This window comes from Haliotis rubra, unplaced genomic scaffold, assembly GCF_003918875.1.
Source record: "Haliotis rubra isolate DU_JTF1 unplaced genomic scaffold, ASM391887v1 Scf79, whole genome shotgun sequence".
Taxonomy (NCBI): domain Eukaryota; kingdom Metazoa; phylum Mollusca; class Gastropoda; order Lepetellida; family Haliotidae; genus Haliotis; species Haliotis rubra.
Genome location: NW_025767512.1, coordinates 2,546,266 through 2,571,442, shown reverse-complemented (window position 1 = coordinate 2,571,442; position 25,177 = coordinate 2,546,266). Strand labels below are relative to the sequence as shown.

The window sequence follows — 25,177 nt, the reverse complement described above, 5'->3', positions numbered from 1 at the left end:
ATCCTCTTGTCTCTCCATCCACTCACTCATTGTCTCTCCATCCATCCACTCATTGTCTCTCTCCATCCACATCACTCATTGTCTCTCCAATCCATCCTCTCATTGTCTCTCCCATCCATCACTCCATTGTCTCTCCATCCCATCCTCCATTGTCTCTCCACATCCACTCCATCCACTCATTTTCTCTCCATCCATCACTCATTGTCTCTCCCATCCATCACTCATTGTCTCTCCATCATCACATCACTCATTGTCTCTCCATCCACATCACTCATTGTCTCTCCACTCCGTCCACATCACTCATTGTCTCTCCCATCACATCACTCATTGTCTCTCTCCATCATCTCATCCATCCACATCTCTCATTGTCTCTCCATCCATCACTCATTGTCTCTCCCATCCACATCACTCATTGTCTCTCCATCCATCCACTCATTGTCTCTCCCATCCATCACTCATTGTCTCTCCCATGTCTCCATCACTCATTGTCTCTCCATCCAATCACTCATTGTCTCCCATCCATCCACTCCATTGTCTCTCCATCCATCACTCATTGTCTCTCTCCATCTCCATCACTCATTGTCTCTCCCATCATATCACTCTCATTGTCTCTCCCATCACACTCATTGTCTCTCCCATCACATCACTCATTGTCTCTCCATCATCACATTGTCTGTCCCATCACATCACTCATTGTCTCTCCATCCACATCCACTCATTGTCTCTCCCATCCACATCACTCATTGTCTCTCCATCACTTTCATTGTCTCTCCATCCATCACTCATTGTCTCTCCATCATCTCACTCATTTGTCTCCATCCATCTCCATCATTGTCATCCATCACTCATTGTCTCTCATTGTCTCTCCCATCCACATCACTCATTGTCTCTCCCATCACATCACTCATTGTCTCTCCCATCACATCACTCATTGTCTCTCCATCACATCACTCATTGTCTCTCCAATCACATCTCATTGTCTCTCCCATCACATCACTCATTGTCTCTCCCATCACATCTCACTCATTGTCTCTCCCATCACATCACTCATTGTCTCTCCCATCACATCACTCATTGTCTCTCCCATCACATCACTCATTGTCTCTCCCATCACATCACTCATTGTCTCTCCCATCACATCACTCATTGTCTCTCCCATCACATCACTCCATTGTCTCTCCATCACATCACATTGTCTCTCCCATCACATCACTCATTGTCTCTCCCATCACATCACTCATTGTCTCTCCCATCACATCACATTGTCTCTCCCATCACATCTCACCTATTGTCTCTCCCATCACTCATTGTCTCTCCCATCACTCATTGTCTCTCCCATCACTCATTGTCTCTCCCATCACTCATTGTCTCTCCCATCACTCATTGTCTCTCCCATCACCCATTGTCTCTCCCATCACTCATTTTCTCTCCCATCACTGATATCATTGAGATACTGATCAACACAGCATTAATCCCTGTGGACTGACTCCAGGCACTAACCTTCACACTTGGGGATGTTCAGGTCTGGTATGAAGAGGCTGCCATACTTCTGGAGGATCATTGAGACATTATGGTATGAACAGCCCATGTTCTCCATAAAACATCCAAAAGTGGCGGTCAATTTGCTGAAAGCCAATGATAACACAGTAGTCGATAATAACAAGAGACTAAACCTACAAATCTTCAAGACATTTGCAGAATTATGTATCAAACTAGAAACAGTTGACAAAAAAATATTGAAAAGAAAACAATAACTGAATTCAGAGTTCAAGGATTAAAAATGTTGTCTAAAATATGCCTTCAAATTGAAAATAATTAAGAGAACATACTGTGGCAGGTGTATTTTAGTATAAATATATTATTTTAATCTTCTTCTTATTAGTCTCTCCTTTTAACTATATTATTATGAGGCACTTTAAGGGTTAAAGCTTTAGAGCTTGGCCACACACAGACTAATTGCCCAAGCCATGATGCTTCTCAGCTGATTGGTCTCACTTCATGCACAATTTGACACATTCTGCCCTGCCTCTTTGCCACGATAAGAGAGAGTGGATAGACACACAGTGTAGCATTAAGGTTAATATTTATCTAACTAAAGTAATATTGCATTTAAGCCTTGCAGTATCTTTATAATAAACGTATATCTATTTATTATCCCTTTAACAGTAATTACATTGTATAGCATGTAAGTGTGCTATATGTAATTGTGTTAGCTTTCCAATCGGACCAATCCTAAGCTATAAACATAAATATCGCTAATATATCCTTATCTTTACTATCCTTTCACTGAATGTGTGAGAAGAGAGAATGTGTTTTTTTAATACAAGTTGCCATGTTTTAACTGTGATAACTATAAGTGTAATTATCAATGTGTGGAAGTAATTTTATGTTCATGAATGTAGCCCTAAATCTACTCCACATTATCTTGCATAGTATTTATTATTATTCATAACAGATAAGTCCCCGTGCATATGACTGTTGCTGTGCGTGATTGTCGTGCACCCTTGTACCACCCACAGGGTATGTGTATGTCTATTTTATATCCATGTATTTGTATATCTATGGAAAACTTATATAGCGCTACATCCAGAAATAAACTGCTCTGCAGTGCTTGAGACTCTGATGGAAAGTTAGTTGTATGCTTCACAGAAGTAATGAGTCTTTAGATGTGATTTGAATGAGTCCAGATTGTGGTTAGATCTCAGGTGTTGTGGGAGTTGATTCCACAAGTTTGGTCCGGCAATTTGGAAACAACGGCTGGTGATGCGACTGGTTTTTAGTGCAGGTGGCTGAAGGAGAAACTGGTGAGAGGATCGAAGAGACCTGACAGGTTGATATCTGGTTATCATGCTGGAGAGATACGGAGGGGCTTGAATATGCAGACACTTGAAGACAAGCATCTTTGTATATGATCCCCTGTGGCACTGGCAACCAGTGTCGTTTGTATATAGTACCATCATGTAATGCATGGTGATGAAACATGTGTATGTTATCATTACGACTAATGTGTAATGGTGTGTTATTATCTATCTGGTGTGTAATACATTGTATGCATGTACATGTATTATCATTACGTTATGCGTAATGATGTAATTTCATAATTCCCATATATTCCATATGTGTAATAAGTAAAGTTATTCATGTTTTAAAGTACCTACAATATTATTGGTAATTATCCATATGTATTAACCCATGTATGGAATTATATGTATCTTGTATGAATTTGTGTGAGATGTATAGTATATTATTATATTTGTTGTTACAGGGTGTCGTTTAACGATCAAAGTACAATCTCTCATCCTCCCAAAATAAACGACCTCACACCCCAGCAGAGTGTTGGTAATCTTTGCCTGACGTTGACCCTGCTATAATACAGCTTCTTGGATCACAAGTTCCTGTATATTTATTTAGCAGCATTTTGATGAAGATTCTTACACTGTTATGAAGATGCTTTCTTTACCTGTATGGTACTTGCTATTATTATCATTATTAAGTAAGTTTAGTTTTACACCACTTTTATCAATATTCCAGCAATATCACAGTGGGGGACACTAAAAATGGGCTTCACACGTTGTATCCATGTCGGGAATCAAACCCAGGTCTTCAGCGTGATGAGCAAACGCTTTAACCACTAGGCTACTTCTCCACCCCTATTGTCATCATAATCTGTTGTTGCTTTTCACATATCACATATACATACGTCCCATTACTTTGTTGTAATCACTTCTGGGTGTTGTTGTCCAAAACCATAGCGCTACCACAGTCATAAGCCTATGTTAAAGTATGGGAGTTACGATCACCTTAGAGCTAAGACTGTTGTAAATCTATGTTATAGTATGGGAGTTATGATCACCTTAGAGCTAAGACTGTCGTAAATCTATGTTCAGGTATGGGAGTTACGATCACCTTAGCGCTAAGACTGCCGTAAGTCTATGTAAGGTATGAGAGTCATGATCACCTTAGTGCTAAGACTGCCGTAAGCCAATGTTAAGGTATGGGAGTTACGATCACCTTAGCGCTAAGACTGTCATAAATCTATGTTATAGTATGGGAGTTAAGATCACCTTAGTGCTAAGACTGTCGTAACCCAATGTTATAGTATGGGAGTTACGATCACCTTAGCGTAACGACTGTCGTAACCCAATGTTATAGTATGAGAGTTACGATCACCTTAGTGCTAAGACTGTCGTAACCCAATGTTATAGTATGGGAGTTACGATCACCCTAGTGCTAAGATCACTCGACGACACCATGGCACTCTGCTTGACAACATCTGAACATCTCTAAATGCAATAAACATGAAGTTGTTATCCAGTTTTTTATGTTTAATGATTTACTGAAGAACTTCTAGAATACCAATTGTACAGCAGTCAACATGACTATATTTACCTGCATGCGGTTCCTTCCACTTTGTCGACCTTGACCTTGCACTTGTATCTCCAGATGTAGCTGTACTCGTTAACATTCAGGCATGATGGGTAATATGTGAAAGGGGCCACAGTGGATAGTTCTATTTCTCCACCTTCTGAAATAATATAAACAGGGTTACAGAAACACAGTACTCAAAATTCAACATAGAGCATATCTAACAATGTTTGCTTGATAACAAAAGGTGAATCTGATGATTGCTTGAAACTAAAAGGTGAATCTGACAATGTTTGCTTGACAACAAATAGTGAATCTGACAATGTTTGCTTGACAACAAATAGTGAATCTGACAATGTTTGCTTGACAACAAATAGTGAATCTGAATGTTTGCTTGACAACAAATAGTGAATCTGACAATGTTTTCTCAATAACAAATAGTGAATCTGACAATGTTGCTTGAAAACAAAGCAAATTTGACAATGTATGCATGATTACAAAAGGCGAATATGACAATGTTGGCTTGATTAGAACTTACTTGTGCACTGGGTTACATTAAAGCCATTCATATGGAGCACGAAGAATGCACTGTTTTCTACAGCCATAGTGTTGAGCTGAGCCTTTTTACAGTTGTAGTTCATTCTACTGAGAACAAGGACTCCACAACCCAGCATGTACTCGTAGTGCCTGCAAGGAGATTACATCAAGAATTAATTAACAATAAAGCAGTATTTATTTAGAGTGAGTCAGTGAGTTGGGTCTCACTGGATCTCCTCAGTGTGTGTCTCCCAAAAAATGTTGTTAAAGCTAGCAATAACAACACACACGAAAATCACTATGTTCTGGAGTTCTACATGGCCAAGCATCATATAAGAAAATATTATGAGTGAGTGGGTATGGTTTTACGCCACTTTTAGCAATATTCCACTAATATCACGGCAGGGGACACCAGAAATGGGCTTCACACATTGTACCCATTTGGGGAATCGAACCCTGGTCTTTGGTGTGACAAGTGATCACTTTAACCATTGACACAAACATGTATTGCTTACCAAGTTAAGGATGATGTGCCTTGTTCAGGGTTGCACTCAAGATAGGGTATATAAATTAGTGTTGATTTTGATGGTTTGAAACAGGGAGTCGCCTTAAAAGGCGGGTCATTTTATATATGACAATATGTGGTAATTAAAAATATATGAAGACAGTATTCATTAAGGGTGAGAATCAGTGAGTTGTTGGGCACAACAACTTAAATATATTTATTAGTGAAATATAACTGACGTTTGCAAAACAAGTTGGTTTTTTTGTTTATAGCTTAAGGCTTCACTCAGCAATATTCAAGCTATATGAAGGCTTTCTGTAAATAATCAGCGGCCCGTTCCTCAAAACGATCGTAGCAATGATCGTAACTCCCATACTTTAACATAGACTTACGATAGTCATAGCGCTATGACAGCTTTGTGAAACTGGGCCCTGGTCTGGACCAGACAATCCAGTTATTGACATAAGAATCCATCTACGAAATTGGGATACGACATGCATCAACCAAGACAGCGAACCTGAACACCTGATCCCGTTAGTTGCCTCTTATATTGAGCATTTGCTGCTGCTGACCAATTCCAAAACAGATCTTCATGGATCTTGCATAAAAACAATAGCACCAAGTTTAAAATATTACTTTTATAATCATCTGAATAGGTCAGTGTTAAGTTTTGCTTGGCACCATGTTTTTGTTCACAAGGGCATTCTTGGTTAGTCTGGGGTTGATGGGTTGTATATGCATGTTCATCAAGTTGTGTTTGCATCAGAACCAGAAACGGATTAATGCAGCACTTGAATTCACAATGACATTTAGAAAGTGGTCAAATATATTTAAAATTACACTTTCTCAGTTTAGTACAGATTTGCAGAGTCATCCACCTAATGGCCAGTATGCAACAGCAGTGACCCAACCCACTAAACCACCACAACAATTGGTAGTCTAGATCACATACTCTGTGTACCCTATGACAAGTAAATTGGCATTATTCCCATGGGTAAAAGATATGAATACACAATGTCTTTTCAAAAGAGGTCAAATGGAACCTTTTATTGGGAGTACGCTTCCTCAGCCACAGTGGTAGAGGGAGTTGGATGTGCTGGTGATTAGCTGCCTGACTCTGACATTCTGTATGTTCGAATCCTGGATGCGACTCAGCCATAAAATACTAGAATCTGTACTTTACTAATGAAGTGAAATCCAACATATACAAATACAATACACCAAATGTTATCTGAATAGAAAAAACACCACAGGTCATGTTGCATATAATTCCTGTAACCACTTCATCAGTGTCTATAGTTATTGACCTTATGATGTGTACTCACTTGCAGCGTGCATCAGCATCTGTTTCCATGTAGATTGTTGCTATGACATCAGCACATTGTTCGGAAATAACGCTAACCACCTCTGTGAATGCTGGACAAGGCTGCTTCCCTTTATCTATCGAACAATGAGTGAGTGAGTTCAGTTTTACACCACTATTAGCAATATTCCAGCAATATCAAGGTGGGGCATACCAGAAATGTGTTTCACACATTGTACTCATGCGGAGAATTGAACCCAGATCTTCCGCGTGATGAGCAAACACTTTAACCATAAGGCTAGTCCACCTTCCCACAATGGAGGTGAGGTGAAATTGGGTTTAACGTCGTGCTTGAGAATATTTCGCTTATATGACGACGTGCATGCATGTGTATGTGCGGCTGCTTGTACTAGCCCAGACTGAAGCTGGTTTTATAGTGCTAGCCCGCTGAGAAACCATGCCGCAGTGAAGCATGAATACCCGACTCAGACACATTATACTGACTCCGAGCCGACCAGTCCTTGATGTACCCATTAATGCCGAGCACCAGCCCACAATGGAACAAGGACAGGAAGGTATGCAAAGGTTGTAGACGTGCACATCCTAATTTAAGTGAAAAGTCCTTAATATGCAAGGGATATTCCTTTTAATAGCCTTTATCAATAAACAAACATATTGGTTAACAAGTTTTACTATAATGCTAGGTTTTATCTGGAGTTTCATATGAATTTAAGTGCTCTTGGCAAATTGGGAATTTAAATAAAAATATTTATTGTAAAATTGATTTCCTTAATATGCAAGGGATATTCCTTTTAGTAGCCTTTATTAATAAACAAACATACTGGTTAACTAGTTTTTTAGCTATAATGCTAGGATTTATTTGAAGTTTCATATGAATTGAGTGCACTTGGAAAATTTGGAATTTAAATAATAATATTTATTGTAAAACTGATTTAAAAAGTATGCAGTGCCTTCTCTTATCTATATTAAGCCATATACATCATCCCACAAGAGCAAAATTGGTAACAAATGTTGGCAAAATTTCACATCTTTAAAGGATGACCAGTATGTTAGGAACATACATTTATTGGAATCTTTAAGATAAACGAGCTTGTAGTGCTTACGAAATGTAACAGACAAAACCAACCATGTGAAAAATATTGTTAAAACAAGTGTTCCCAAATTGTTTGTGTTCGATTATGAGAAATTATGATTGATTGCTTGGTCGTTTAGTCACTACGACCAATCTTCGATTATTTCAATTAATCGGACCACCACTAGTGTTAACCAACCTGTTTTGAAGCATATTTCAGGAAGCTTGGTCTTCGTGAGAATCTTGTTCTTGTACTGTACGACTTTGTCCTTGACATCCTGCATGACACACTCAAAGTCCCGACCATTGGATGTGACAAAAGATTTCACACCTTGATACACACAGTTACTGAGGCCATCCAGCATGCTGAAAACATGACAATAATTCTCTTGTCACCGCGTCAGTTCCAGATTTCTATAACAATTAGGAACATTACACAATTTTAAGGTATTTCCTAATATCATTTCTTTTCAGGTCAGATACCCTAAGTTAAGATTTTACTGTGTATGGTATCTTCAGTATATGGTAATTTCAAATATCGACTTTCACAGTGTGTTTACTTATAAAAAATTTACTGACCAACCAAGAACTTGGCTGGAGTGAGTGAGTGAGTTTGCTTTTACTCCGCTTTTAGCGAAATTCCAGCAATATCATGATGGGGGGGGGGACACCAGAAACGGCTTCACACATTTTACCGATGTGAGGAATCGAACCCGTGTCTTAGGCGTGATGAGTGAATGCTTTAACCACTGGGCTACCCCACTGTTCCTAACTTGGTTGTCCTGAACACACCTTCATGATATTGTAGAAACCATTTGTTTGGACTTTTGATTGATTTCACAACAAGCTAAGACTTGGAGAATCATTCTCCCACAAGATAACTTACTTGCAGTCTCCTGTGGTCTCATTAGACTGTACTTTTTCAGATATTCTGGACAGTCAAAATGAGCAATGTAGTTGACAGCATTGCCGTCCAAGCACATCTTATCTGCTCTGGTGGGTGCAAAGTTGATATTTTTCACCTGACCATTGTCATCTGCACAAAACCCAAGAACAAAACAATGTCAAAACACTTCGCCACAACAACAGAATGTTTTGATTCCCACAGCTACCCTTCCTCACAACCAAACGCTAATCCGTGAAGATCCTGGTTAGAATTGGTCTTCAGTAACCCATACTTGTCGTAAGAGGCAACTAACGGGATCGGGTGGTCAGGCGTGCTGACTTGGTTGACACATGTCATCATATCCTAATTGTGTAGATTGATGCTCATGCTGTTGATCACTGGATTGTCTGGTCCAGACTCGATTATTTACAAACCGCCGCCATATAGCTGGAATATTGCTGAGTGCGGTGCCAAAACAGCCAGCCAACCAACCACAACCAAACATCATGACTCGCACCACTTCATTGACCCTATGTTTCTACACTAAGTCAGTGAATGAGTGAGCAAGTTTAGTTTTACACCACACTAGTATAGGGCTTGTAAGTCTCACAAGGCGCTACTTCCAGTACTAAACTGGTTCCAGGTTCCCTTCAGGTGCGCCAACTTGAAATATGTGAGACGGTGCCCCGCTTATTTCTGGTACCAGATTTCCAGTGACATGTGTATATTCAAGAACTAGTTCTGGTTCCAAATTGCACGACCGCCAAATATCCCTTTACTAGACCGAACCAAGTGTACAACCAGTAGTTCTCGCTGATGTTGACCATCGTAATGGTTACCTAATTTGGGGAGAGCTAGGTCAGAAATTTGCATCAATTCCTTACTGTCAACTGACAACCATGAGACCATTCGAAAAGGTATGAAACGCTGTTTGTCACCGGAAGTACTAAGGTCTCGCAAAGTGCAGTGACCAACGTACAGGCCCTATTAACTTCACTAGTACCCAATTTCATCACATTTTGAAAGAAAATGACGAAAGCAAAATTGTCACCAAGGATGTACCTGCACATTTGGATGTGAGAGCTGCCATGCTGGGCTTCGTCTCAGAGATGTAGTACTTCGCAGCTTTAGACACATGGTATGGGTGGCAGTTCTTCCTGAAGAAGTCCACCATGAACTTCAGGCAGCTCACATAGAACTCATAGGGGCTGAAACAAGACATGCATGTCAATAAAAAGGCTGCTTTACTATGCTGTTTCTGAAAATAGTCAAATTACCACACGCTCAGAATCTGTCACATCATAACACAAGTATCCATGGACAAAGGAGAATAAAGAAACAACTGATTCTTAGACATTTATCTTACCTACAGTCCGTTTGAGTCAGAAACGGACCGATGAATTGCAAATTTTATCATTGTACAAAATTGCCACATAAATATAAATAGTACACATGTTTATCATTTACTAATACCCAACAGCTTTCTTATATTTGAAAATTTTCGGACTCCACCAAAATAGTTCTTTAAGAAACTATCATTAAAATTTTGACACAGTTCACTATTTGTTACGAGGGAGGAGTGCAGAGAAAGGGACAGCCAGGTGTTAGAGGTGAGGTGAGGTAAAATTGGGTTTTACGTCGTACTTGAGAATATTTCGCTCATATGACGACGTGCATGCGTGTGTATGTGTAAAATTACATGTAAAATTTCATTGGACAATTTCCTTGTCAACCCTACCAGAAGGGTGACAACTGGAAAAGGTATTACCCGCTGCCACGGTAACTGCCAAACTCTCCGCCGAGAAACAGCAGTGTCATCCCTCGCCTACGGGTGACACTGGTGACACTATTACCGTCAAGGGAAGCATACAACTTATATTGTCATCAGCATTCTGTTTTCCAGGTCTTTAGAACTTACTTGCAATAGTCGGATTCCTTGGTTGCCATTTCCACAAACTTGTCATACAAAGCACTACAGTGAGACGCTACATCCATAACTGCCGATTCACATGGTGTAGGCTTGTAAACTGGTTCAAAATCAAGTTTTTCTTCATCAATTTCTAAATCACTTGCAGGTTCCTTGTCTGGGTTATTCTTAATCTCTTCCTTCATGCGTCGTAACCCCTCTTTGAAAACCTCTATCAGTCTTGATGGCTGTTGAATGACGACCAGGATATCTGGTTCCAATTTATCCTGGGGTACGGGGTTGAAGATGATGACGTAAATCACCCTGATACTCCCCTGACTGTTGACATAAAAGTTTATTTATATAATTACACAAATAGTTTCAATACAACAGTGTTTATGTCTTAAATTGAAAGGTCTCAGACTAAGATTTCAAAATGAAAAACAAAATATTAAAAATGTTGTGTTTGATTTAGGTGAAGCAGTCTGTGACCAAATCATGACATAATCTAAAGACTTTTAAAGGAAATGTAAAGTTCCTAATAATACCAATATTAGATATCAGATATCTGAACTGATTTTACGAAACATTCAAGCTTGTGAATCATGAACACACCACGTACACAGATAAAATGCCCATAGTGGTTCAATACAAGACGAGAAATGTGTGTGAGTTTAGTTTTACACCGCTTTTAGCAATATTCCAGCAATATCACGGCAGGGGACACTAGAAAGGGGCCTCACACATTGTATCCATGTGGGGAATCAACCTTCCTTTTTACTACTAGGCTACCCCACCGGTCCCCAAATAAGATAGAGCAATGGCACTGTAGCCCATCTAGATATTTAGGTGAAAATGTAAATGGTCTGAAAAATAGAAGACGCTGAGAAGTTGTCAGCACTGATATTCAATATGACCCTGCTCTGACACTAAAACCTAAAACTAAAATTTAGTGCATTGTTTGTCTGTTATTTAGCACCACACTCAGCAACATCAAGCAATAGTACAGCGGTTTGTAAATAATCAACATCATGAACAACGATCTACGATACTGGCAGACATGGGTCAACCAAGTCTGCGACCCTGACCACCCGATCCTGTTAGTCGCCTCTTTTGACAAGCATGGGTTGAAGATCACTTCAAACCCAGATCTTCACAGGTTCATAAGCACCTGAACTTAGGAGACAGTTTGTAGGATTGACAGAGCTAAAATCAATCCACTCTATCCAAATTCTGATAGTGATAGCACTGAGCATTGATTGAGGAACAAGACTTCGTAAGTAGCACGCTCTCTTAGGACAGACAAAATGTTAGACTAGTCATAACAGTAGAACTATTAAAGAGCAAAGTGCTATCCATGTTAGGAGTCAACCAGAAATACAAAAAACATATCTATCACACCAACTTTGTCATAGTGCAATGATCGATCTATGAAAATGAGAAAAGTCTCAACTACTGGAGTCTTTCATGGATAGTTTTCATGAATGAGGGAGTGAGTTTAGTTTTACGCTGCACTCAGCAATATTCCAGCTCTATGGAGGCATTCTGTAAATAATCGAGTCTGGTCCAGACAATCCAGTGATCAACAGCATGAGCATCAATCTACGTAGTTGGGATACCATGGCATGTGTCAACCAAGTCAGTGAGACTGACCACTCAATCCCATTAGTTGTCTCTTACGACAAGCATGGGTTACTGAAGACAAATTCTAACCTGGATCTTCATGGGTTTATGGCTTTAGTGACAAACTATACCTAAGAATAAGACGATTTACACAGCATTCTCTGTTTACATCTCGGATTACAAAAGAATCCAACTAAACTAGTTTAAATTCAAAGTTTAGAGTAATCTACTTCAAGAATATTAATGTGTAATTCAAACAAAAGTGGAGCAAAGTCTATTATATGCAGACACTAAGACTCAAACTTCCACAGAGCCTGTTTCCATCATGACGCAATACTTACCAAGGTGTTTGCTCACTTGTGATATTACAACTGACAAGTAACCAAGTTCAAAACACATTTCACATAAACGTTACCATGTTGCTATAAACGCATATACCACAAATACTTTCATAACGGTACTCCAGGTGATAATATCTTCTTCTAGACATACATGTACCATAAAGATTTCTTACGACAACTTTGCTTATGAACATAGAGAATTTTCTGTTCTTTAGTTCTACCTGATGATGGGCAAGAACAAGCCCTGAAACATTGGACCAAACAATAACAAGAAGATGATACCCAGAAAATTCTGTATGTTCATCAATAGCATCTTCTAAAATGCCCATCAAACAATTTTGCTTATATTTAAATATATTTCTTATTCAAATTTGCACACTTTTGCAGTGAGTGAGTTTAGTTTTACTTTACTCCGCACTCAACAATATTCCAGCTATATGGAGGCGGGCTGTAAATAATCAAGTCTGGACCAGACAATCCAGTGATCACCAGCATAAGCATCATTCTACGCAGTTAGGATACAATGACATGTGTCAACCAGGTCAGTGAGCCTGACTACCCGATCCTGTTAGTCACCTCTTATGACAAGCATGGAATACTGAAGATTGATTCTAACCTGGATCTACACGGGTGCACACATTTGGAGGTGAACTGATTGACAAACTTGTTTCAAATTTTCACCTAAAATATTCGAAACAAATAAACAGGGAAGACGATACAAAGCCCATTTATCTGGTATAGTTGATGTTTTGAGGTACAGGAAAGTCATCTTACCTCATAGATGAAACTTCAGTCCGGTTGTAATATTCGCTCATGTTACTGCTTTTCATGACTTGATCAACCTGAAATGTAGATCTTGTTATAAGCGTTGAAATGGACGATCATGGTTTATACCTATTTTAGCTACCTTCACATGACATCAAAAGAAAATATTCAAGTCATATGGCTGCAGGGTGCAAAGACAACAGCAATATTCCACCCATACTACTGCAGGGTGTAATGTTAACAATATTCCACCCATATGACTGCAGGGTGAAATGTTAACAATATTCCACCCATATGACAGCAGGGTGTAATGTTAACAATATTCCACCCATATGACTGCAGGGTGAAATGTTAACAACAATATTCCACCAATATGACAGCAGGGTGTAATGTTAACAACAATATTCCTACCATATGACTGCAGGGTGTAATGTTAACAACAATATTCCACCCATATGACTGCAGGGTGAAATGTTAACAACAATATTCCACCCATATGACAGCAGGGTGAAATGTTAACAACAATATTCCACCCATATGACAGCAGGGTGAAATGTTAACAATATTCCACCAATATGACAGCAGGGTGTAATGTTAACAACATTCCACCCATATGACTGCAGGGCATAATGTTAACAATATTCCACCCATATGACAGCAGGGTGTAATGTTAACAACAATATTCCACCCATATGACAGCAGGGTGTAATGTTAACAACAATATTCCACCCATATGACTGCAGGGTGTAATGACAACAGCAATATTACTGCAGGGTTTAACAGCAACAGCAAAAACAATATTCCACCCATATGACAGCAGGGTGTAATGTTAACAACAATATTCCACCCATATGACAGCAGGGTGTAATGTTAACAACAATATTCCACCCATATGACAGCAGGGTGTAATGACAACAGCACTATTCACCAAAGACACTGACCTGGGCGACAACTTTAGCCGACATGTTCTGGTATTCCTCACTGGTGTTGTCGCTCAGTGCGTTGTTCCACACCTGGTTGGCCACTGTCAGTGACGCATTGTAATCAGGTACTGTAACAAATTTCAAACATTGTCAGCATGATCACTGATCTACACAATTGGGACACGATGACATGTGTCAACCATGTCTGTTAGTTGCCTCTTACGACAAGCATGGGTTACTGAAGATCAAATTCTAACCCAGTCATATGAAGCAGGACAGAGTTTGAAAGCGACAACCTCTGCTTATTTTATTGCAGTTTGTACATATGATACTCACTGACTTCCTGCTCAGGAGGTGGGGTTGTAGTTGGAGCTGCTGTTGTAGTTGTGGTTGGAGCTGCTGTTGTAGTTGTTGTTGCTGCTGCTTGTGATGTTGCCGCAGCTGCTTGTGTTGTTGTTGCTGCTTGGGTGGTCGTTGCTGTTGCTGCTTGTGTTGTTGTTGCCGCAGCTGCTTGTGTTGTTGTTGCTGCAGCTTGTGTTGTTGCCGCTGCTCCTTGTGTGGTAGTTGTTTGCTGCTGCTTGTGTGTGTGGTTGCCACTGCTGCTTGTGTTGTGGTTGCTGCTGCTTGTGTGGTGGTTGCTGCGCGGCTTGTGTGGTTGCTGCTGCTTGCTTGTGTGGTGGTTGCTGCTGCTTGTGTGGTGGTTGCTGCTGCTTGTGTGGTGGTTGCTGCCGCTTGTGTTGTTGTTGCTGCTGCTTGTGTGGTTGTTGCTGCTGCTGTGTGGTGGTTGCTGCGGCTTGTGTGGTTGTTGCTGCTGCTTGTGTGGTGGTTGCTGCTGCTTGTGTTGTTGTTGCTGCTGCTTGTGTGGTGGTTGCTGCGGCTTGTGTTGTTGCTGCGGCTGTGTGTGTGGTGGTTGCTGCTGCTTGTGTGGTGGTTGCTGCTGCTTGTGTGGTGGTTGCTGCGGCTTGTGTGGTGGTTGCTGCGGCTTGTGTGGTGGTTGCTGCGGCTTGTGTTGTTGCTGCTGCGGCTTGTGTGGTTGTTGCTGCTGCTTGTGTGGTGGTTGCTGCTGCTTGTGTGGTGGTTGTGGCTTGGTTGGCGGTTGCGGCTTGTGTGGTGGTTGTTGCTGCGGCTTGTGTGGTGGTTGCTGCTGCTTGTGTGGTGGTTGCTGCGGCTTGTGTCGTTGATGCTGCGGCTTGCGTTGTTGCTGCTGCTTGTGTGGTTGTTGTAGTTGGTGTGGTTGTAGTTGATGTTGTAGTTGGTGTGGTTGTGGTTGTAGTGGTTGTTGTTGTAGTGGTTGTAGTGGTTGTAGTTGTAGTGACAACAACTGTTTCTATATTTGAGCTGTCAAAAGTTGGACCAGTGTTGATGTTGTTTCTTGCTCTTTCTTTGGCCCTCTCTACAAAGGCTTCAACCACCATTGTCTGGAACGTCTGTGGGTTGGACTTATAGCTGGCTACCAGCTGTTTCAGCGCAGGACTTGTCTCCGCAGTCTCTAGCATGAAGAACACTTGGACCAGAGCTATCACACTCCCAGGTCTGTAACATACAGGGACAAAGAAAATAATAGTAATGATGATAATATTAACAAATAGTTTTCAGTAAACTGTGTGTGATGGCAACAGCGCTGTAGCAGACCTGGATATATAGTTACGAGTCATCAGCACCACTAAGGCTATTGAAATATTTACTAGTGAGTGAGTGAGTTTAGTTTCACGCAGCACTCAGCTATATGGCGGCAGGCTGTAAATAATCAAGTCTGGACCAGACAATCCAGTGATCAACATCATGAAAATCAATCTACGTAGTTGGGAACCGATGACATGTGTCAAGCAAGTCAGCGAGCTGACCACCCGATCCCGTCGCTCCAATGACAAGCATGGATTACTGAAGATCAATTCTAACCTTGATCTTCACAGGTTAAAATATTACTGGATAAACATGTTATATTTGAGGGTGTGGGTTCGAATCCCGGACGGGACCTAACTCAACAAAAGTACTAGAATCTGTACTTTACAAAGAAAGTGTAATCCTAAATATAACATATGTTACATTTGACCACTCTATGGCATTTTGTAACCATGGATAATAATGGACCTTTCCAGATATGAAACAAAGAGTTGAATTTAATAAAAACAAGTAGTTAAATTTCAACTTTTTGAAAACAGAAAGAATGAATGCATTGTTGTATAACATTTTTTAATATACAACAGTTAAATTTCCTTTCCTGGGAAGTCCTAAGTCAACAGTCATGACATGACGGATTAAAATGTCATTTGAGAAAAGTGTTTGTTTGGTGGTTTAACACAGCACTCAGCAATTCCAGCAGTATGGTGGCAGTCTGTCAATAATCGACTCTGGATCAGACAATCCATTGATCAACAGCATGAGCATTGATTGAGTGGCCAGGCTCGCTGACTTGATAACACATGCCATCAGATCCCAACTGAATAGATTATGAAATGGTTTCTCAAAACGTCCAAAACTCAACTACTCTAGAATGGTAGTTCTGAAAAAAATACAGGTAGTTCAAACAGCGTGTCAATGGCAATACATTATTGGTGTAACGATTCATCGATAGTATCAATGATTACATTGCTATATGAGTGCATCGATACAAAACACATTTAAGCAACATATCAGGATATTTATATCGTGAGGGTCCATGATACATAGTGTATCCCGATAGAACTTATCAGGGGTGGAAATAACACATTGCCCGACGCCCGGGTCCAGTGTTTGTTTTCTGTCGGGCAAGCAAATTTAGATATCACACTGTACCGGTGTCTTTCCACAGGTTGACTTTCCAATGTTAATTATGTTCTTTATGTAAAAAATCAACAACAAAACAGCTGGTATAGTGGACAAATTATCAGGGCAAGTGATTTTACATGTGCCACTGTACCGAAGTACACTAGCAAGTTATTTCCACCCCTGCTTATGTACTACTTAAGTTGTAAGGAGTATTGCGTTAGGAATAGGAAAGGAGTCTCTTTGAAAGTCTTCTGAATTTTAAAAAACAAATTGAACTTTAAAGGAATTTGTTTGTGTCTGTTATCTTTGTTACATGAACAAATGAGTTGGTGTATAAGTCAAAGAGGGTGAACATTTTGTGAACTGTAGAATAGTTGTCTTCAAGTAATTGAAATATGCAGATATGTTTTAGTTGTTTGACAAATAACACCATTTATTAACAACTATGAACAATGTCTTAGCTTTGTTAAGAAAGAGAACAAAGACACGATAAAAAGCGGACTTAAGAGGTTTTTTCTGTGATTCTGTATTCTGATATTTGAATTAAGTTGAGTTGTTTGTGAAAGCATTGGTGTAGAAACACAACTGCCCAAGGGGAAACTTCACTTTCAAATTTATATATATTAGATCAAGGTATGGTGAATATGTTTGACTGTACTTTAAGCATTAAATGCTGAAACTGTATTAGATGAACAGCTTTGTAAGTGTGTGTGAATGTAACACAAGTTCTGCTGTATAACAGATAAAGTGTCAGTCATTTTGTCTACCATATCTGTTCTGTTATTAGAATTTGTAAAGTATCGGGATACGTATTGTATTGCCACCATTGTATCGTGATGATAATTGTCTCGCAGGTTCCTTGGCAATATGTTCCTGATATATCATATCGCCTAGTTAAACTGGTATCGGGATATATCGTCTCGCCACTTAGGCCACAATACACAGCACTACAATATATACAACAAATCATAACCCATGACAGGCTTAAGTAGTGCGATATATTGCAACAAGAACATTACACGCAATATACAGCCCTTGTCATAATGTCACCTGTATGACAGCTCTTGCTCATAATATCAACAATTGGTTTGTCCAGTCCGGGACAATTTACAGACAGTAGTGTTTCCTCTAAGCATTTTTAGCAGGGCCCTGCACCCTGCCCTTCTCAGCGATTCCCTAAGGTAATTTCAGAAAGAGTGAGTGAGTGAGTGAGTAAGTTTGGTTTTATGCCGCTTTTAGCAATATTCTAGCAAAATTTGAGCCTTTACGAATGATATGCATTAACGATTTGACGTAGTGCTTGGAAATCTGTGATTGCACGCCCCTTTTCTAATTCTGTTGCCCCGCACTTTTTGGATCCTGGGAAACACAAGACATCTATCACACAGCTGGAATATTGCTGAGTGTAGCTATGAGCAAAGAAATAAAAAAAATTGTTTCCTGTTCCTTTCCTTGTAAACATCTTTGATATGGAAAATGGGTTAAAACCAGATTTCATGAATGAGGTAGATGTATATTAAAAACAGATACTTACTTGAGACCTGTCACCATGCTGTAGTTATAGGCATTTTTCGCAGGACTGGCAAGGAAGACAGAATCCAGCTGAAGTTAGAAAGGAAGAAAATAAATACTACTTTCCTGAAATATGGTCCTGGAGGCAAGCTTCACAACCAAGGAAACTCACTTGTCAACAAGAACAGAAATCAGAATACAGGGATAGAAATACTTTTTTTTCTAAGTGTGCCTTAGGGCACCAGGCAAATATTTTAAATGTGCCTTTCAGAAATCAAGTGTGCCCACATGTTTTTAGAATAAATGACTGTAGCAATGATGATCATTTGAAATTTATTGTTAATAAACAACAAATGTAACCTGTTTTCTGTTATCACTGATTCATCTTCTGTTTAAGATGGCTTTCTTAAGCTTCATTTGTTCTGCTTTCCCAACACCTTTAATAGCTAAGGATTTTGTGACAGGTTCACTTGTTCAATATATCTAACATACACAATTTTCTCTTCAATAACCGAACTATCAGTACTTCTATCACTCTAAACAGAAAAATAACCAGATTTCTTTACATCATTCATCATAATTCCAGTGATTTCTTGGGAGATGAAGTCAATAAATGTTTTTGCTTGTTTGTCATTTGCGTAAGTGTTTTGTTTTGGGGATTAAATGACTAAAGGTGAGTTGTGTTTCTTAAAAATTAGGAGTGCCATAAGGGCACCGAGAACATTTCTTATTTGTGCCATTTCAATATTTACCGTGCCATGGTATGAATTGTTGTGATCTAAAAATTCTTCAGATATTGAAATTTCATTCGGTTGAACAGGGTGAATTTGAATGAAATTGATTTTTTTTTGCGGTGAAGCCAGATATGAGGGAGATTATCTTAATAGAGGGCACTCGGGTATATAAGAACTTGTTAAGCCGGGTTGTTCAATCTCTCCTGTGGTGTCACTGAAACAGCTTAGTCTGGTTTTCCTTTCTTTTAATATCAGTATGCAGTATCACTGACTGACCGAGTTTGGTTTTACGCCGCTTTTAGCAATATTCCAGCAATATCACGGTGGGGGACACCAGAAATGGACTTCACTCATTGTACCCATGAGGGGATTCGAACCCGGGTCTTCGGGGTGACGAGCCAATGCTTTAACCACTAGACTACCCCACCGGCCCGTATGCAGTATCAATGTCCATTATGATCATCATCAAATTCTATTGCCAGGTGTGGCAGTCCTGCTTCAAGACGGAATGGCGTCACAGTGACAAGAACTGTTCTGAACCGGAAGCATCAGTGGATTATGGTCCGTACATCTTACGGTAAGATGGTTTGTTACGTGGTTCCGAACCACGAGAGCTGGCCTGTTTGATGTAAGTCACGTGATTGAGTACATAAATGTTGGTGAGTATATGCCTCTGCGAAAGTGATACAGATGAAGCCACAATGCATGTTTATTTTATATCCGGACAAAGTATAGCCTAAATGACATACAAAACAATTTGAAAACACCGATCACTTAATACTGATTATCTCGACTCTGCCTTCATGGATAGTATACTCTCAAACAAAAGTAGAAGAACCTTAACTTTCAATTTGGATAGGAAGTATATGCGTTAACAAACTTTCCAAAGACAGACATCTTAAGAACATACCACCATTCTCATTATCAACACCCCTAAACACAACGCGTGGAATGCACGTACACAACGCGTGGAATGCACGTACACAACGCGTGGAATGCACATACACAACGCGTGGAATGCACGTACACAACGCGTGGAATGCACGTACACAACGCGTGGAATGCACGCATTACCAACGCGTGGAATGCACATACACAACGCGTGGAATGCACGCATTAACAACGCGTGGAATGCATTACATGTAGCGTGGAATGCACGCATAACAACGCGTGGAATGCACGCATTACGCGTGGAATGCACGCATTACACAGCGTGGAATGCACGTACACAACGCGTGGAATGCACGTACACAACGCGTGGAATGCACGTACACAATGCAGTAGCCTCATACATGTGCATCATTCTTGATTTGGGCGGTTTTCAAGAAGGTCGATAAATCAATGTAGACCATTAATTTTGACAGTCATCTTGCTTCACACAGTTGTTAGTGTTTGTTAGCCATTTTTGGCGGTTTAAAAATCAAAATCATACACATGCCAATTTCACGTTAAACATTAATCATCCTTCAAGAGCAATTACTCTTACAAACTATGGTCATAAGGAAGTGCAAGTAGTGATGCACTCTCAAAACATTCATTAGTATCATACCAACATTGACTGCCTCCGATACATCTCCCAATTTTGAAGGTCTGGGTTAGAATGAACCTTCAGTAACCCATGCTTGTCGTAAGACCCGACTAACGGGATAGGGTGGTCAGGCTTGCTGGCTTGACAGCCTCGGACACTGTGACACTGGTTACACTTATTTAACAGCGTGGACCCCAACAGCGAATAACCCATGAAGATTCGGATTAGAATTGATCTTCAGTAACCCATGCATGTCGCAAGAGGCGACTAACTGGATCGGGTAGTCAGGCCCACTGACTTGGTTGACACGTCATCGGTTCCCAATTGCGCAGGTCGATGCTCATGCTGTTGATCACTGGATGGTCTGGTCCAGACTTGATTATTTACAGACCGCCGCCACATAGCTTGAATATTGCTGAGTGTGGCGTAAAACTGAACTCACTCTCTCATCCAATTTTTTCAATCGTAAAGTAAAAGTGAAGTTCTCCTACTGTTTTGTTAAGAGTATACAATACAAACATCTGAGCTGAACACCAAAACCAACTCCATACCTCTTTCTCAAACTCCTTGGCCACCTCCATAAACCGGATGCTTTGGTTGTCTGCCAGTTGATTGTCCCAGTTATAATTTCCAGCTCGAACAGTCAACTTTGCATCCGGTGCTACAATTGCAAAAAATCATGTTTTCACACAAAATACAAAAATATAGTAATGATGATGCAAACTAGTGTTGGGAATTGGTTAAAATCTCAAAATTCATGATGGGTTCATTACAACCAATCAACCATCGAAAATAATTGGTTAGCGTCATTTCTCAAATTATTTTGGTTCATGGACAAAAGTTTTGGTGGGTTTTTGCAAATTGCACAAAATGCATTTGTAAATTTCACATCTTTAAAGGATTACTAGTATGATAAGAACATTAATTTCCTGGAGTCTTTAAGATAAATTAAATCATGACTTGGAACAAGCTCGTAGTGTGTATGAAACAAAAAAATAATGACACAGACAAAACCAACCTTGTGAAAAATGCTGTTAATGCAAACAAGTGTTCCAGAATTGTTTGTGTTTCATTATGAGAAAACACCATCGATTGCTCGATCGTTTAGTCACTATGACCAATCTTAGATTATTTCAATTAATGCCAACTGCTGATACAGATGAATCTGGAGAGTTTATTTGTGTCCATATTCTCACTAGCATGTACAGGAAGTCACACACAAAAGACAACACTGACATCAAAGATAATCAAGGCAGTACATGGTGTTTAAGGCAAAAACTATTTACCTATTTATGTTTCATAAAATATATTTCAATTATCCTACCCTTTTCCTGAAACTTCATAATGGTAGCAGTAGTTGTTCATTAGAACAAGTAGCCTGCTATAAAAAGATCTTCAGTACCCACCCCTGCTTGTTGTGAGAGGCGACTAATGGCTGGTTGACACATGTCATGGTATCTCAATTGTATAGATTGGTGCTCATGATGTCAATCATGAGTTGATTATTTACAGACCGTTGCCATATAGCTGGACTATTTCCGAGTGCAGCATTAAACAACAAACAAACAAAACATTGTCAAATAACTCACGTTGATTGCCTGAATGTGTTTCCAGTCTCGATGGATTTGTATTGAGTTTGCCTTGTGAAGATTGGTTCACTGTAATGCAACAAGAGCTGAATATATTCCTCTACACAACATGAAATATTCCTCCATTCAAAGTCAAAATTTCAGAATTCAAGAATAGGCATGATATGAATGTTTTAGATGCACATATTTTGCTATTCATGCCAATGACTGCATCAACGATTTCATTCATTTTGTATGTTTCTTTGTAACAGTTCTTATAACTTCATGAATCAGATACCATTCTAGAGTTTAAAAAGGAATCAGTATTCCAAGCACTTAAGCATTTTAATGAGTGAACTTCTCCAAATCACCTAAAAGGTTGAGAGCATTTACATATTTGAAATAAATGTTTCAAACTTTTTCTACCGATGGTATGTATAATACACACAAAATTGTCAGATTTAAAACATACTGATCGTACAATACAAGCATTAGATTTATTGCATTTTCCACACAAGGGACAGGTTAGTAACCAAACACATTCTGTGACAAATGTTGTAAAATCATGCAAGTGTAATATTTTCCTTTTTTACCCATTATTTTTAAATCACTCTGAACTTCAGAAAAAAACACTGTTTATGAGAGCACTTCTACAAAACCCCAGATTGTCACATGACAATGTCACATGATATCAACAAACGTCAGCCATGTTGTCATTTCAAGCATGACACCATTCCAACCTTTGATCACAATAAGATTTGAATGATGTCAACAATGAGATCAAGATGATGACTGTACACAATCAACTGGTGCATATGAAGTGATATTTGCTCTAGTACAAATACAACTTGGAAGCACTAGGTTATCTCAAGTTTCACAAACAGTATTTCCACTGGTCACCTTTCTTTCACTGGGATGTTTTAGGTCTCCAGAAATAGCATGCTTATTAATTTACAAAAGTCAACGAAATAAAACTAATGAAGCACACATACTCGAAAAATATACTCCCACTCCAATGGCAGCCACAACCAATAAAACAACAAATAAGATGACTCCAGCAAGGAAGTAGTGGCTTTTTTTGGCTTCGGGATAATCTGCTGGTTCTTTCACTGGAGTCTGAAAATAATAAATCAATAGTAAATAATCACAAGTTCTAAATGTATGTACTAAAGTTCAACCTCAGTAAATCAGATCTTCACTCAGAATGTTACCTCTGTTTGGGTGACCCTCCATTGGAAATGTTAAGTGAACGTTCTGAGTATCCGAAAAGATTCAAAGCTTCTTAGTTCTCACTGATCAGTGAAGCGTGAACACAAGCACAAAACTAATCAGAGCGTTACGATGCAAACACACAATTGGCTTGATTGGCTGTATAAAACATGCATCAGTACAACCTATAATTGAAATATACAACCTAACACTTAAATCTTCATGCAGGATGTGCAAGAAAGTATTTTAAAATTCATGTATGAGAAAACCTTAATTGTCCACACAACACTGATCTTTCAACACTCAGCCTCTAAGCTTTGCCATCATATTACCATACCGCATGACTTAGTCCATTATGTGATCTGTTTATTGATTTGTTGAGCTAGACATGTTCAAAGTGGTATGTAAAGACTATGTGCTGTAAAGTAGAGTCATCTATCACTGGAACTGACCATCACAAATCAGTTGAAGTCAACGTTGGTCTTGGACAGTCCTTGGATGGGTGACCGTGTTTGGCAGCTTGACTCCTGAGAGTTTCTAGGGCTTCAGCCCTGCCCCACAATGAAGCACATGTCATACATGTGGTTTCACCTTAGGCAAGTGAGTTTGTTCAAAATTGCCTCTGTTCACCCAGCAGAAAATGGGTACCCGGTGGGATAAGTCATGTGACTATAAGCTTGGGTTATCCGGGGTAATCATGTGCTGTGCTATTCATTGTTAGTGCTAAGATCATACCTGGTGTGGAGTATTATTATTATCATTATAAGTCATGACACTGTCCACATTATCACTCATTCATTCCAGGCTCTGAAGTAATTATCTGAACGTACGTTACACCATTACTTTATAGGACCCTCATTATAATTACCAGTTAAAACAAGCAAAGTGAATAGATGGGGGTCCCCTGGGTCCCTATTTTGTAAATCAAGGTAAAACCCTGCTGTTAATATATTTCAGTTATTCACAAAATAGTATTTATTATGTGATGGTTACCATTGGCAACATTATGATAAAAGAGCAGAAGAGTAAGTGATAGTTTCAAAATTCATGCTACTTATCAAGATCTGTATTTGGAGGATGTTTTAGAGATCCTGTCCATTCTGAACACTGACTTCTAATGTCCCCGCTATGATATTACTGGAATATTGCTAAAAGCAGCATAGAACTAAACTCACTCACTCAGACTTCTAAACCCGGTTGGGTATCCCATCAACAGTATATTGGTGTTTTAGGGTTTTCCTTTTGAGTGAGTGAGTGAGTGAGTGAGTGAGAGAGAGAGAGAGAGAGAGAGTGAGTGAGTGAGTATGGTTTTACACCGCTTTTAGCAGTGTTCCAGCATTATCACTGCAGGGGACACCTGAAATGGGCTTCACACATTGTACCCATAGTCTCTCGTACAGACCCTGAAGCAAATATATCCAAGAAAGCCCACACAAGTCTAGAAAATGTGGCAAGTCTAGATTTCCTCAGCTTCAGGCTGAAGAAAGTCTCAGGGCTCCTTTTCATTATATTTTTGTTTTTTTACTATGAACTTTTTTCAGTAAAATATGTTCATTTCAGAGACTAGTTGTTAGTCTAATTGTACCCATTGTGGGGAATCGAACCCTTTTCTTCCTCGTGATGAGCAGACG

At 39.5% G+C, this 25,177-nt stretch overlaps 2 protein-coding genes across 2 annotated transcripts in view; both read right to left on the bottom strand.

Moving 5' to 3' along the window:
- Positions 1-1,480: 1,480 nt before the first annotated feature.
- LOC124261111 lies at positions 1,481-8,778 on the bottom strand. The gene is made up of 6 exons (XM_046695428.1): positions 8,690-8,778; positions 8,003-8,169; positions 6,733-6,847; positions 4,904-5,052; positions 4,390-4,525; positions 1,481-1,625 (listed from the first exon to the last, which is right to left on the bottom strand). Exons 2-6 carry the CDS (start codon positions 8,166-8,168, stop codon positions 1,496-1,498), a joined length of 696 nt encoding a protein of 231 aa, XP_046551384.1. The 5' UTR covers position 8,169; positions 8,690-8,778; the 3' UTR covers positions 1,481-1,495.
- A 4,542-nt stretch (positions 8,779-13,320) lies between these two features.
- The window catches only part of LOC124261148 (uncharacterized protein DDB_G0290587-like), a 34,114-nt gene continuing 22,257 nt past the window's right edge, over positions 13,321-25,177 (bottom strand). Inside the window, exons 3-10 of the mRNA XM_046695473.1 lie at positions 23,330-23,453; positions 22,359-22,427; positions 21,321-21,430; positions 18,530-18,597; positions 15,348-15,780; positions 14,584-15,313; positions 14,266-14,375; positions 13,321-13,401 (exon numbers count right to left, since the gene is read on the bottom strand). Coding sequence (XP_046551429.1) covers positions 13,330-13,401; positions 14,266-14,375; positions 14,584-15,313; positions 15,348-15,780; positions 18,530-18,597; positions 21,321-21,430; positions 22,359-22,427; positions 23,330-23,453 — 1,716 coding nt within the window. The 3' untranslated portion in view covers positions 13,321-13,329. The remainder of the gene's footprint in view (positions 13,402-14,265; positions 14,376-14,583; positions 15,314-15,347; positions 15,781-18,529; positions 18,598-21,320; positions 21,431-22,358; positions 22,428-23,329; positions 23,454-25,177) is intronic.

Bases quoted from the DNA above. Each gene is read 5' to 3' on its own strand.
- LOC124261111 (XM_046695428.1), bottom strand. From the start codon at position 8,168: ATGCTGGATGGCCTCAGTAACTGTGTGTATCAAGGTGTGAAATCTTTT. The intron at 4,526-4,903 runs GTAAGTTCTAAT...ATATTATTTCAG, and splicing joins TAATGTAACCCAGTGCACAA to AAGGTGGAGAAATAGAACTA. The intron at 1,626-4,389 runs GTAAATATAGTC...ATTGGCTTTCAG, and splicing joins GTGGAAGGAACCGCATGCAG to CAAATTGACCGCCACTTTTG.